Source organism: Oncorhynchus masou, chromosome 15 (assembly GCF_036934945.1).
Source record: "Oncorhynchus masou masou isolate Uvic2021 chromosome 15, UVic_Omas_1.1, whole genome shotgun sequence".
Lineage (NCBI taxonomy): Eukaryota > Metazoa > Chordata > Actinopteri > Salmoniformes > Salmonidae > Oncorhynchus > Oncorhynchus masou.
The window spans coordinates 39,087,996-39,102,836 of record NC_088226.1 but is presented as its reverse complement, the minus strand read 5'-3'; the positions used below and the strand labels follow the sequence as shown (position 1 = coordinate 39,102,836).

General features: G+C 41.9%; 1 protein-coding gene across 1 annotated transcript; it reads left to right on the top strand.

Moving 5' to 3' along the window:
• The first annotated feature begins 510 nt into the window (after positions 1 to 510).
• On the top strand, positions 511 to 14,101 carry LOC135556233 (GDP-L-fucose synthase-like). The gene is made up of 10 exons (XM_064989251.1): positions 511 to 683; positions 8,150 to 8,310; positions 8,441 to 8,555; positions 8,876 to 9,004; positions 9,099 to 9,172; positions 10,500 to 10,633; positions 11,201 to 11,332; positions 11,439 to 11,518; positions 11,678 to 11,777; positions 11,991 to 14,101. The coding sequence occupies exons 2-10, from the start codon at positions 8,150 to 8,152 to the stop codon at positions 12,044 to 12,046; spliced, it is 981 nt and encodes a 326-aa protein (XP_064845323.1). The 5' UTR covers positions 511 to 683; the 3' UTR covers positions 12,047 to 14,101.
• Positions 14,102 to 14,841: the final 740 nt, after the last annotated feature.

Below are 14,841 nucleotides of genomic sequence, written 5' to 3'. Positions count from 1 at the left end.
GAGCGTCAACACATTACTCAACCCCCCAACACACCTTGGTGGTGTGCAGACTGCTTTTATATTATTCTGAACGATTTCGCACAAACCAGAAAAAAAAATTCAACATGTCCGTGAAACTATATATTCACAGTATTATGAATGAATTGTTGTTTATTTGGTAGCATTTCGTAGTGTGACTGTTTTGACTAATTGCATTAGTACTGTAGAAAGTTAGAAGTGCGCTATTTGATAGATTACCCCGCTATCCCTATCTCGGCCTTCCAGTGGGGAGACCTGAGGTCAACCAACCCCCGCCCCCCTCCCCATCTCATATTTCTGAGTGGGAGACCTTCCTAGCCTGCCTAGCTCACAATCCAGAATCAGGGTGCCAACCCCGACAAGGTTAATTGACCCACAGTCCCACACGGTGACATGATCTCATTGACGTGACGTGCAAATGAGCGATAGAAAACCGATATTTATTCAGGCAGAGTATATGACAGATGTACTCCAGTCTAGTAGGTGGCGGTAATAAAACATATAACATATTCAAACATCCCTTAAACCTCATCGAAGAAGAAGAACAACCAGAACCACGTCCTTCGTTGAGACCAGCGGAGGGTTGACTGTTCAGAATCACAATCCCATTTAATAGAAGCGTCTAACTTCATAGCTAGGAGAAGAATCAAGCTCTGGAGTAACTGGTAAGTAAAACACGTTTTATGTAACTGTAGCTAGCTAGCAGTAATACTTGTAGTTTCGATTACAAAGGTTGCTATGTAAAATTAACATTTGATTGCGTTTCCGTCGAAAGCTGTTCGTGTCTAGCTAACTATGTTATATGATGTGTATTATGTCCACTATGTTAGCTAGCTAAGCATTCTCTTGCTGACACACAAGACCGTAACATTGGTTCAGTTCAACCCGCTCAAAAAACGTTATAGCTAGATAACATTTTCTCTTAAATTGCGAAGGCTAGCTAACTATAACATGATGTTCCTCTATGGTCCATGCTATACAGAATCCTTGGGACGTCCTAGCCCAATACTGGACTAAAGGACACTACACGTTCTGTTTAAAGGGCTAATAGAGCCCCACAGTTGAGGTGTCAGAATCCCCATAAAACCCAGCTGTCAAACAGGGAAATGGTATCAATCGAAATAGTTTTTCCACCATTCATTTTTTTTCATAGGGTATTTTAGAGACACTTAGCTATACTGAACAGAAATATCAACGCAAATGGAACGTGTCCTGAGCTGTTTCATGAGCTGAAATAAAAGATTCCAGAAATGTTCCATACGCTCAAAAAGCGTATTTCTCAATGTTTTGCACAAATGTGTTTACATCCCTGTTAGTGAGCATTTCTCCTTTGCCAAAATAATCCATCCACCTGACCGGTGTGGTATATCAAGAAGCTGATTGAACAGCATGATCATTATACAGGTACCCCTTGTGCTTGGGACAATAAAAGGCCATTCTAAAATGTGCAGTTTTGTTACACAACACAATGCCACAGATGTCTCAAGTTTTGAGTGATTGCAATGGGTCTTAATCCATTCTGATTGTTTTTGGTTGTATTGAACAGTATAAAACAATTTTCAGCAGTTTATCAATTTCTGCATTTCCTGCACTCATTTGAGAATTTCTACATTGCAGCGTAGGGCTGAACGATATGGGCAAACAATAACCATATGTTGCCATTTTACTTACGATCTAGAGCAAAACACTTGGGCGAACAGTTGGAATCATGTAAATATAATGATTTAAATTCTATTCCCTGACACCCAAAAGTACTCTTTACAGTTTGCATTATGTAACCACTCCCTCCCTCTTCAAATCAGGTTTGATTGGATAAAGCTGTTCCAAAATGGTCTTGAAGGCGTCTCTTTGTCTGTCCAATTGAGTGTCCACAGTGGAAGGTGTTCTACAATCTGTAGATGACGTGTGGTTTTGTAGTTAATTAAATGCTTGACACTCCATTTTAGAAGCTGTGTCAACAAAATTATTTTTCTGTGCAATCAATGGTTGCACTGATTGATTTGAAATGCACACTTTATTTGCCACATGGGCCGAATACAACAAGTGTGGACTTTACCGTGAAATGCTTACTTACAAGCCCTTAACCAACTGTGCAGTTCAAGAAGAAGAAAATATTTGCCAAGTAGGCTAAAATAAAAAGTAACACAATAAGAATAACAATAACGAGTCTATATACACGGGGTACTGAGTCGGTGTGCAGGGGCACATTTTAGTTGAGGTAATCTGTACATGTAGGTGGGGGTGAAGTGACTATACATAGGTAACAAACAGCGAGTAGCAGCAGTGTACAAGGGGGGGGGGTCAATGTAAATTGTCCAGTGGTGATTTTTATGAATTTTTCAGCAGTCTAATAACTTGGGGGTAGAAGCTGTTGAGGAGCATTTTGGTCCTAGATTTGGAGCTCCGGTACCACTTGCCGTGCGGTAGCAGAGAAAACAGTCTATAACTTGGGTGACTGAAGTCTCTGACAATTTTATGGACTTTCCCCTGGGGCGGCAGGGTAGCCTAGTGGTTAGAGCGTTAGACTAGTAACCAGAAGGTTGCAAGTTCAAACCCCCGAGCTGACAAGGTACAAATATCTTGTTCTGCCCCTGAACAGGCAAGTTAACCCACCGTTCCTAGGCCATCATTGAAAATAGGAATTTGTTCTTAACTGACTTGCCTAGTTAAGTAAAGGTTAAAAAAATTGCACTACCCTCTGTATCGCCTTACGGTCAGATGCCGAGCAGTTGCCATACCAGGCGGTGATGCAACTGGTCAGGATGCTCTTGATGGTGCAGCTGTAGAACTTTTTGAGGACCCATGTCAAATCCTTTCAGTCTCCTGAGGAGGAAAAGGTTTTGTTGTGCCCTCTTCACGACTTTCTTGGTATGTTTGGACTAGAGGTCGATTTAATTAGGGCCGATTTCATGTTTTCATAACAATCGGAAATCAATATTTTTGGGTGCAGATATTATTATTATTTATTATTATTATATATTTTTTAACACCTTTATTTAATCTTTATTTAACTAGGCAAGTCAGTTGAACACATTCTTATTTTCAATGTGTACGTACACTCACTTATCACTTATTGATGAAGCCCATGACTGAGGTGGTGTATTCCTCAATGCCATCAAATCAAATCACATTTTATTTGTCACATACACATGGTTAGCAGATGTTAATGCGAGTGTAGCGAAATGCTTGTGCTTCCAGTTCCGATAATGCAGTAATAACCAACAAGTAATCTAACTACCAATTCCAAAACGAATATCTTATACACAGTGTAAGGGGATAAAGAATATGTACATAAAGATATATGAATGAGTGATGGTGCAGAGCAGCATAGGCAAGATACAGTAGATGGTATTGAGTACAGTATATACATATGAGATGAGTATGTAAACAAAGTGGCATAGTTAAAGTGACTAGTGATACATGTATTACATGAGGATGCAGTAGATGATATAGAGTACAGTATATACGTATACATATGAGATGAATAATGTAGGGTATGTAAACATTATATTAGGTAGCATTGTTTAAAGTGGCTAGTGATATATTTTACATCATTTCCCATCAATTCCCATTATTGAAGTGGCTGGAGTTGAGTCAGTGTGTTGGCAGCAGCCACTCGATGTTAGTGGTTGCTGTTTAACAGTCTGATGGCCTTGAGATAGAAGCTGTTTTTGGATGAATCCTGGAACATATTCCAGTCTGTGCTAGCAAAACAGTCCTGTAGTGAAGCATCCGCGTCATCTGACCACTTCCATATTGAGCTAGTCATTTAAAAGAGCCTGTGGGTTTGTGGTTTAGCCAAGTTTGAGTCAGAAGGAAGATAGCTGTGGACTAATTTGTAATTTAGGGTAGGACATCTCTTAAACCTTATGACTGGTGGCTCTAGGAACACTTTACATAGTAGCGTATCACTTTGGATGATTCCCCAATTATTTTAAATTATTATGTTTAATGTTCTCTGCTTCAGTGCTGTATTTTGTAACAAAGTACACTCTCTGGTGCGTCATGAGGCACTCCCCTTCGCAACAAGTTCTCTCTGTCAAGTCGTCCAGCCCGTATACCTGCATCTTTCAGGAACTGAGCTCTGTAGCCCCGATTTTTCAAGAAGCAATTCAGCCGATTTGACACTGTAGTCTGTTTCCTGATTGAAAATTCTGTGGAATTGGCCATATGGAATAGCTTCCATCCCAAAAGGCTAAAAGAACATATCTGCCCTCAGAATGGTATTCCCATCTGTAGGCTTCCTAAAGATTGATGTGCACAAACAACCTTGGTCATTTTTACTGATGTTAAGGTCCAAAAAATGATTATCCTTGCTGTACTCCATAGTTAGTTTGATAGGGTTAAGGTATTGGTGGAAGGAATTAAGTTATCCTGAGCCATACCAGAACAGGCAAACATCATCAATATCGTGTCCCCACCTGTTTTAATCTGCTTAAAGGAAGTCATTTTCCAATTTACCTACGTACAAACCAGCGTAGAAAAGGCTGTAGCAAGCTCCCATGGCACGTCCTTTGACTTGCCTGAAAGGCAAAAATGTTATTATTGAGAGACCATTCAGTCAGTGAGACAATGAATTCTGTGGGAGGCATCCGTCTCAGGCCGGGTACTCAAGAAACGGTGCATAGCTGCCAAACCTTGTTCATGCTCAATGGTGGTGTGTATAGAGACTTCACACCCATGGGGACTAAAAAGGAAGCTGTACCTATATTGTTAAATCCCTTGATTTTGTTCAACACATCTGTGGTATTTTGAAGATGGGCCGGGAGTGACGTCAGAAAAGGCTTAATAAAGTCATCAATGGACTTGGAGACGGGTTCTGTCACACTTTTATTACCACTAATGACTGGTCTGCCTGGGGGGGATTTCAAGATTCTTGTGGACTTTTGGAAGAAGATAAGAATGAAGCCATATGCGGGCTGCCATTGAAAATACATTTGAACTCATTGTCTGAAATGTAGCCATTCTCCTTTCTGTGAGGAGCCCTTTCAATTCAGTTTTTAGGTCCTTTGTATGGTTGAATGTAAGAGATTGGTAGAATTCATCGTTGTCTAATTGACGGTAGTGGGATTTCCATTTAAGAAGCAACCTGAGAACTGCATCGTCATCAACGTTGTTGCTTGTGCAACATTGACCATGCAGACTCTAAGCAAGTGTCTCATGGTCAAGGGAATGCGAGAATGCGCTCCTTGAGTGACAGAGGGCGGGGCTAGGTTTGCATGGAGAGGAAACAATTTTTTTAAATTGCTGTTACACATGGAGTATCGCATTTAAAAAACAACATTCAAGTACAGTTATAGAAGGTAAAGTTAAAAACTCAAACCGGTCCATGCCTCAATACCGGTATATCGTAAAATACGGTATACCGCCAAGCCCTAATATGGAATTGTGTGGGTGAGCGGTTTGCTTATGTCAACGTTGTGAACAGAGTTCCGCATGGTTGCGGTGGGGTTATGGTATGGACGGGCATAAGCTACGGACAAAAAACCCAATTTGCATTTTATCGATGGCAATTTGAATGCACAGAGATACCGCGACGAGATCCTGAGGCCCATTGTCGTGCCATTCATCTGCCCCCATCACCTCATGTTTCAGCCTAATAATGCACGGCCCCATGTCGCACGAATTGTACACAATTCCTGGAAGCCTGACCATGTCCCAGTTCTTCCATGGCCTGCATACTCATCAGAAATGTCACCTGTTGAGCAGGTTTGGGATGCTCTGGATCGACGCGTATAACAGCATGTTACAGTTCCCGCCAATATTCAGCAACTTCTCACAGCCATTGAAGAAGAGTGGGACAACATCCCACAGGCCATAATCAACAGCATGATGTGGCAAATGGTGGTCACACGAGATAGACTGGCTTCCTCATCCACACCCCTACTTTTATTTTATTAAGGTACTGTATATGTGACCAACTGATGCATATCTGTATTCCCAGCCATGAAATCCATAGATTAGGGCCTAATTTATTTATTTCAATTGAATGATATCCTTATGAACTGTAACTCAAAGTATGTGAATTTGTTAAATGCTGTGTTTACAGTATATATAACATAAAATGTATATTAGGCCAGCTGTTGATTTTGGAAAATATTTCATTTGAAATGTACATGTCATTGACCCATATACAAAGTCGTAAAGCCCCTTTCGTTTGGGAAAGTCCAATCCAACAACATTGAAAAACAGAGAACCCATTGTCAAGTGTTGTCTTCCTCTTTCCTTCATTGCATTGTAGACTATTGGCTAATTCGTGAAACTAGAATAGGAACTTGGATCTAGAGACTAGATCAAGGACATGGTGTACTTTCCACTTAGGCTAAATCTTATCAGATACAATTTTACATTTGTGGGTTTGTTTGCTTTTGAAATGTCATCGAAGTTACATCCTCTACCTCTTCCTGTAAAAAGCCTAGGTTAATACCCTATATTCAACCTAGTTCAAATCTACCCAGATCTATATAAATACTGTTGTGTACTCTATTGCTGTCATTGTCAAGCCAAACATAACAATGAGTGACAGGGAGTTGTCAAAGCACAAACAGACTGGCACTCAGGCTAGTAAAAAAATAGACTAGTAGTGTTTTAGTCCACTCCCTCTTGGATTCTTTCTTGGTTACTAAAGGAATTTAATCTTTCAAAATGCTGGGACAATGCATCATTGCGTCTCACTACGTGTCCCAGAACCTGTAAGTGTAGGCGTGTATAGCCTCGTCCCCGGGCTTGACAGAAAGAAAGAGATTAGTCTTTCAGTAACTCTAAAAGCTATGACATCATTTGAGTCAACTGGAGGTGTACCTGTGTATGTATTTCAAGGCCAACCTTCAAACTCAGTGCCTCTTTACTTGACATCATGGAAAAATAAAAATAAATCATCCAAGACCTCAGAAAAAAAATTGTACACCTCCACACACGTTCATCTGTACAAACAATTGTACACAAGTATAAACACCATGGGACCACGTAGCCGTCATACCGCTTAGGAAGGGGACTCGTTGTGTCTCCTAGAGATGAACGTACTTTGGAGCAAAAAGTGCAAATCAATCCCAGAACAGCAATGGACCTTGTGAAGATGCTGGAGGAAACGTGTACGAAAGTATCTATATCCACAGTAAAATGAGTCCTATATCGACATAACCTGAAAGGCTGCACAGCAAGGAAGAAGCCACTGCTCCAGAAACACCATTTTTAAAAAAAAGCCAGACTACAGTTTGCAACTGCACATGGGGACAAAGATCGTACTTTTTGGAGAAATGTCCTCTAGTCTGATGAAACAAAAATAGAACTGTTTGGCCATAATGACCATCGTTATGTTTGGAGGAAAAAGGGGGATGCCTGCAAGCCAAAGAACAGCATCCCAACCGTGAAGCACGGGGGTGGCAGACTCATGTTGTTGGGGGTGCTTCACAAAATAGATGGCATTATGAGGGTGGGAAATTATGTGGATATATTGAAGCAACATCTCAAGACATCAGTCAGGAAGTTAAAGCTTGGTCGCAAATGGGTCTTCCAAATGGACAATGACCCCAAACATACTTCCAAAGTTGTGGCAAAATGGCTTAAGGACCACAAAGTCAAGGTATTGGAGAGGCCATCACAAAGCCCTGACCTCAATCCTATGGAAAATGTGTGGGCAGAACTGAAAAAGCGTGTGCGAGCGAGGAGGCCTTCAAACCTGACTGGGTTACACTAGCTCTGTCAGGAGGAATGGGCCACAATTCACCCAACTTATTGTGGGAAGCTTGTGGAAGGCTACCTGAAACATTTGACCCAAGTTTAACAATTTAAAGGCAATGCTACCAAATACTTTTTGACTGTATGTAAATGTCTGACCCACTGGGAATGTGATGAATTAAATCCTTCTCTCTACCATCTTGACATTTCACTTTCTTAAAATAATATTGGTGATCCTAACTGACCAAAGACAGGGAATTTTTACTAGGATTAAATGTCAGCAATTGTGAAACTGAGTTTAAATGTATTCGGCTAAGGTGTATGTAAACTTCCAACTTCAACTGTAGATTACCTTGAACTTCACTGATCTACATGTAAGCAATTCACTGTTCTCTCTCCTGCTCCCCTCTCCCCATTTCTCTGTGTGTGTGTGTGTGTGTGTGTGTGTGCGCAGATGGGAGATCGTAAAGTGGATCAAAATGGTCCTATGCGGGTGTTGGTGACTGGGGGAACTGGTCTGGTGGGCAGGGCCATAGAACATGTGGTCAAAGAAGAGGGAGGGGCCAGGGAGGGAGAGGAGTGGATCTTCCTCTCTTCTAAGGACGCAAACCTCATGTGAGAGCTACACACACCTGACCCAACATTCCCTCGCCTGCCTCAGTCCTTGCTCTGGGTGGCTTTGTCGCCCAGCCTCTGAGTTCCTGTGTCTTTGAAAAGTCAAGCTAACTTGTGTGTGCTCCCTCAGGGACATGGGTGAGACACGGGCTGTGTTTCAGAAGCACCAGCCCACCCACATCATCCACCTGGCAGCCATGGTGGGAGGGCTCTTCAAGAACATGAGGGCCAACCTAGACTTCTGGGTAAGTGGTTCAGGAGTTGTGATGAAACGGGCTGCATCCCGATTCTCCACACTTCCCGAAGTGTGCACTTGCACAATTTCCTCACATTACTTTTACAATGGTGGAAACTTATAACAGTCCTGTCTTAAAATCCATGATGGGGAGTGTGCTAGTTGACACATACCTATGGGCACCCTAATCACTAACTATAGGCACTGGTCAGAAGTAGTAGACTACAGTATATCGTGAATAGGGTGCCAATGGGGACTCAAACTTATCCATCCATGTGTGATTTTGATCATGTTTATTTACCAATGTGTTCATCCATCCATGGTCTCCAGAGGAACAATATCTACATCAATGACAACGTTCTTCAGGCAGCACACGAGGTAGACGCTGTCAGGGTGGTCTCTTGTCTCTCCACCTGCATCTTCCCTGACAAGACTACCTACCCCATTGACGAGACCATGGTAACGGCGTGTGTGTGTGTGTGTGTGTGTGTGTGTGTTTGTGTGTGTGTTGTAGACATGATGGTAGTTGACTCTCTGATCTTTTTTTTTCCAGATCCACAACGGCCCTCCTCATGAGTCTAATTATGGTTACGCCTATGCTAAGAGAATGATCGATGTCCACAATAGGTGTGTGCTTGTTTTATTTAAAGTTTCTCCGGTACTTTTTAGCCAGTTATGAAACTAGCGGTCACGAGACAAAAGTGGTCCCCAACATGTGCGTAATATGCCACATATGTGCACCACGTCATTGTGATTTCTCTCGCTCTGCTGTTTGCATCTTCCTAGCTGTCACTCAAATGGCAAGGGGCTAAAGCTGATTGGCTGGAACTTGAATTGCAAGGGAGCTGGCCCACAGTAAAACAAATTGGGGGAAATGGCTCAGCACAGCTCCCAGAAAAGTCGCTTTCAAACTAGGGATGTCGTGGCTAATTGAGGTAAGACAGTAATTCTGCTCGTAGATTATGCGTGTGTAAACGACACATTAATGCATCCAGCAAAAAGCGGGAGGTTTAAAAAAATACTTAGTAGTCGCCAAAGTTCCGTAGCATGTCTTTAACCTTTATTACAAGGGAGACTAGAAGGGTATACTACGATTTGAAGCTAGATCTACTCACGGTTTTCTAAAGCTAGCCAGTTTCAGTTACCTTCGTGTTCCAGCTCTGGCTTCATCTGTACTACGACCATGGATATTGCTCGTCCTGATTGTCCAGCATGTAACTGCGTGCATGTCACACGTGGCTAGTCGAACGCCGATCTCTTCGTTGGGATAATGCTGAAACATCAATCGAAGAGTCATCTTGCAAATTTAGCAGGCTATGGTGCGAAATTAGGCTTGATGAAGTGCCGTCTTCATTGTATTAATGCCAAAAAAAAATTATTTATTTTATTTATTTTTTGTGATCAATGTTAGTTCTGAAGGATTCGTTGCCATAAAAATGTACCTGGCTAAAAGGTGGTACCGGGTAAAAATGTACCTGGCTAATTTCAGTGGTACCAGTTATCCCGCGTTAAACTCCTAACTCCTCAAACCAAGTGCGTAGTATGGCCAAAAGTATGTGGACCCCCCCTTCAAATTGAATTAGACTATTTCAACCACACTCATTGCTGACCGGAGTATAACATTGTGCACACAGCCTTGCAATCTCCACTTTGGCAGTAGAATGCACCGTACTGAAGAGCTCAGTGCCTTTTTCAACATGGCGCTTTCATAGGATGCCACCTTTCCAACAAGTCAGTTCATTATGTTTCTGCCCTGCTAGAGCTGCCCTGGTCAACTGTAAGTGCTGTTATTGTGAAGTGGAAACGTCTATGAGCAACAACTTGTCAGCTGCCATGTGGTGGCAACATAAGCGAGGGACTGCCGAGATCAAAGGGGGGATCAACTTCATTTTCATGCCCATGATTTTGGACGGGCAGGTGTCCAAATAGTTGTGTGTGTGTGTGTGTGTTGCAGGGCGTATCACCAGAAGCATGGGCGGTGCTACACAGCAGTGATACCAACAAATGTGTTTGGTCCTCATGATAACTTCAACATTGAGGATGGACATGTACTACCAGGTCTCATACACAAAGCCTACATTGCTCAGAGTAAGATAACAACTACACAACACCTACTAATAGCTATAACGATATCTATTTCTTTATTCTCCAGCCAACTGTAGCCTGCTATCTTTTTGGGGTCTGTATACTGCAATTTGGTTTATAGCTCTGAATGTATACAAAAGTGTATAACATTTATTAAATGTATAAAACCTTTAGAGTATACCTCCCTACATCTAATCTCTGTTAATCCAGATTTGCAGAACTTGGTCAGCTGCGTGATTAACTCTGTGTTCATAGTGTTAGAAATTCTTAGTTCTGCCAAAAACAACGTCTCCACCCTCCCGAAAGGAAGCTCTCAGCCAAATAAGCTCTTTTCTGATCCGTGTGGGCACATGCACGAAACACTTGAGGCAAAGCAGTTTTAGCACCACCTTCGCCCAGTCCTAATACGTCCAATTAACCAGTGAGGAAAAAAATTAAAAACAACTGAACTAATGCTGCTCGGCTCTCACACGTCCATTCATCCCTGGTAGATTCTCCCTGTCTACACGCAGAATCTGCCCACGGGAAATTATATTTCTTCTAACAAGCCTTTACTCATCCGTGTGTTAGAGGAGGGCAGTCCTTTGGTGGTGTGGGGCTCAGGAACTCCCAGAAGGCAGTTCATCTACTCATTGGACCTGGCGCATCTCTTCCTCTGGGTGCTGAGAGAGTACCATGAGGTGGACCCCATTATATTGTCTGGTGAGCCTTGCGCTCGCACGCACACACACGCACGCATAAACACACACATTAAACAAAAGATTATTTTCAGGATTCAGTGTTGTCTCCCTCTCGCTTTGTATTTTAGTTGGTGAGGAGGATGAGGTGTCCATCAAGGAGGCAGCCGAGGCCGTTGTCGAAGCGCTGGGGTTCAAAGGTCAAGTGACTGTATCCTTTCACCTGGCTGCATGGCCAGATTACAGCGCTAACACACACCACACTCCCTCTCTCTTGTACTCATTCTCTCACTATCACACACGCACAACCTGCCAGTAGTAGTGGCAGTGATACCCATGTGTGTTTTATTCCCTAACTCATGACCTCCAGTTTGACACTACCAAATCGGACGGTCAGTTCAAGAAGACTGCCAGCAATGCCAAGCTGCTGCAGCACCACCCCAACTTCACCTTTACCCCCTTCAAACAAGGTACCTACTTCTCTAACCCCGGCAATTAGAAAAAAGAAAAAAAAAGTAGATTGGGCTGATTTTAAAACATTATTTTTATTTGCACATTGAACCATGTTGCACACAGTAGTTCAGAAACTCTGTTTGTTGTTCTAAAACAATGTATCTGTATTCAGCCATCTTTTTATTAACGTTTGCAATTGCTGATTCTCCTTGTTCTTCCCTCTGTCGCAGCCTTGAAGCAGACGTGTGATTGGTTCGTGGCCAATTACGACAACGCCCGCAAGTGAATATTCCTTCAATATGATTGAGTCGTGGGTAACTGCATACATGGAGTGTGTCTGAAAGTGGGAGGATCAACAGAAGCCGGTGTATGGAAAGCGAATCCGCTAATTGGGCAGATTTGTTGCCACTCAGATTGGGCTGCACGACGAGTTGATTGTTGACAACTGTAGCATTTTAGCTAACCCTTTTCCTAACCTACCACCAGGGTTGGGTAGGTTACATTCTAAATGTAATGTACCTGTCCAAAATTGTAATCAATGTGAGTGTGTTGCTATGGGTTAGTAATAGTAGTAAGAGCCAAATTCAATACCCCAAAAAAGTGGTGATACCTACAGGGGTCCTACAATTCTAAATCAAATAGCTAAATAATCCATGGTATGACCGTCTTAAAACAATTCCATATGTTAGTTTAGTAAAATCCCCCCTGATGTTACATCCATCGCTGTTGATCCACTCACTTCTTTTGAAACTCCCACTACTCAGTCACACTTGAAGTATGCAGTTACCTATACTTGATCTGATTGGCTGTCAAGCAACAGTCCCAGGAAGGCGGGAGCAGGAAGAAGTCATGGGGAGTCAAATCTTCAGGAGCTGAAGGTTCTAGAACTGAAGAATGTACTAAATAGACCTCGCATGAAGAATGTTATCTGCCATTACATTGTCTTGTCAGATTGATGTTGGCTCTGGCTGGAGTGAGTGGAATTGGCAGTGTAGCTTGTAGTGTCTGAGTTGTTCTCTCAGTATTGTGGAATAATTATAATGTTAAATGTAGGTGGCGGCGTGCACATTACATTTGTGCGAATGCCAATTCATTTAGAGAACATGTCGTTGAAATTCCTTGAAGAATGTGAAGTTTGGGCTTGTCTGAACGTTCTGTCGAAACCACTTTGGATGAGTCCCAAACTGCATCATATTCCCAATATAGTACACTACTTTGGACCCAGAGCCATATAGCACTATGTAGGGAATAGGGTACCATTTGGGACGCATCCTATAAAATTATGTCTGGAGTGACCAGATTGACTCCACTGTCTCGTCTCCCCTGTCCCCTCGCTATAATCATGCCTACACCATAGGAATAGAATTGTCCAAAAATAAACCACAACATGAAGGCTCTGGTGAATTCTGTTCTATAGAGTGGGCTGTTCACACTACTCACAATTTGTCTACTGTATCATCTGATGCATGTTGGGTTTATATTTTTGTTCTATATACAACCATTTCAAAGATTTTACTGAGTTGGTTCATATAAGGAAATCAATCAATTGAAATCTGTACATTAGGTCCTAATCTATGGCTTTCACATGACTGGGAATACAGATACCTTAAAAAAAAGAAATGGGCCTCAGGATCTCGTCACAGTGTCTCTGTGTATTCAAATTGCCATAGATAAAATGCAATTGTGTTGTCCATAGCTTATGCCTGCCTTCACCATAACCCAACTGCCACCATCGGGCACTCCGTTGACATCAGCAAACCACTCGCCCGCAGGACTCCATATACGTGGTCTGCGGTCGTGAGGCTGGTTGGACATACTGACAAATTCTCTAAAATGACGTTCGAGGCAGCTTATGGTAGAGAAATTAACTTTCAATTATTTGGCATCAGCTCTGGTGGACATTGCTGCAGTCAGCATGCCATGTGCACGCTCCCTCAACTTCAGACATCTGTGGCATTGTGGTGTGACAACTGCACATTTGATTGGCCATATGTCTCCAGCACAATGTACACGCTGTTTAATCAGCTTCTTGTTTTGCCACACCTGAAAGGTGGAAGGATTATCTTGGCCAAGAAAAATGCCCACTAACGGATGTAAACAAATTTATGCACAAGATTTGAGCGAAAGGTTTTCTGTGTGTATGGAACATTTCTGGGATCTTTTATTTCAGCTCATGAAACATGGGACCAACACTTTACATGTGTTTATTTGTCCAGTGTAGAATACTAGGTGGTTTGAGAGGTTCTTTTATATCTATCTTTACAAAAAAACTAATTGTTTTAAAGGGTGCGGTATGTATATTGGTGGCGGGCTGAGAATAAATCAAGAATGTTTATTTTAACCACTGTCTGGGTGTCATTGTACAACTACTTTCGGCCTTGCCTTGGTGCAGAACAGTGAAGCAGTGAGGTGGGGGAAATTCACCCCAGGCCAGGCAAACTTCATTCTACACCATGTGGGGTGAAGTAAGGCATGTGGAACACCTGTCTGGTTGATCAGTGGTGTATAGATTTAAATTCTTAGCTAAATCTGTTGCAATGCATAATTCAGTGCTCTGAGACCTATATTTTTTGTTGTACAGTGTCCCCATGAACTTAAAAAAATACTTGGGGGAGTGACCTACCAGGGGTGAATTTTCCAACTTGCTAACGTGTAGAACAATGGTCCTGAGTTTCCAACTTGGGAAGTATCAGAATGAGCCAATATGAATCTCTACATAATTTACATTCATTTCAACATGAAGGTTCCCAGTTTCTGATGGCATGTGAATGTGGCATAATTTCAAGTTGGATTAATAATGGATTCTCGAGCCAGTTTCTCAAGACACCGATTAAGGCTAGTCTTGGACTAAAGGCAAACTCAATTTAGAATCCATTAGAGGTCGACTGATTATGATTTTTCAATGCCAATACCGATTTATTGGAGGACAAAAAAAGCCGATACGGCCAATTTTTTAAAATGTTTTTAATTTATTTGTAATAATGACAATTACAACAATACTGAATGAACACTTATTTTAACTTAATACAATACATCAATGAAATCAATTTTGCCTCAAATAAATAATGAAACATGTTCAAT

Bases quoted from the DNA above. Each gene is read 5' to 3' on its own strand.
- LOC135556233 (XM_064989251.1), top strand. From the start codon at position 8,150: ATGGGAGATCGTAAAGTGGATCAAAATGGTCCTATGCGGGTGTTGGTG. The intron at 8,556-8,875 runs GTAAGTGGTTCA...CATGGTCTCCAG, and splicing joins GGGCCAACCTAGACTTCTGG to AGGAACAATATCTACATCAA. The intron at 11,778-11,990 runs GTACCTACTTCT...CCTCTGTCGCAG, and splicing joins CTTTACCCCCTTCAAACAAG to CCTTGAAGCAGACGTGTGAT.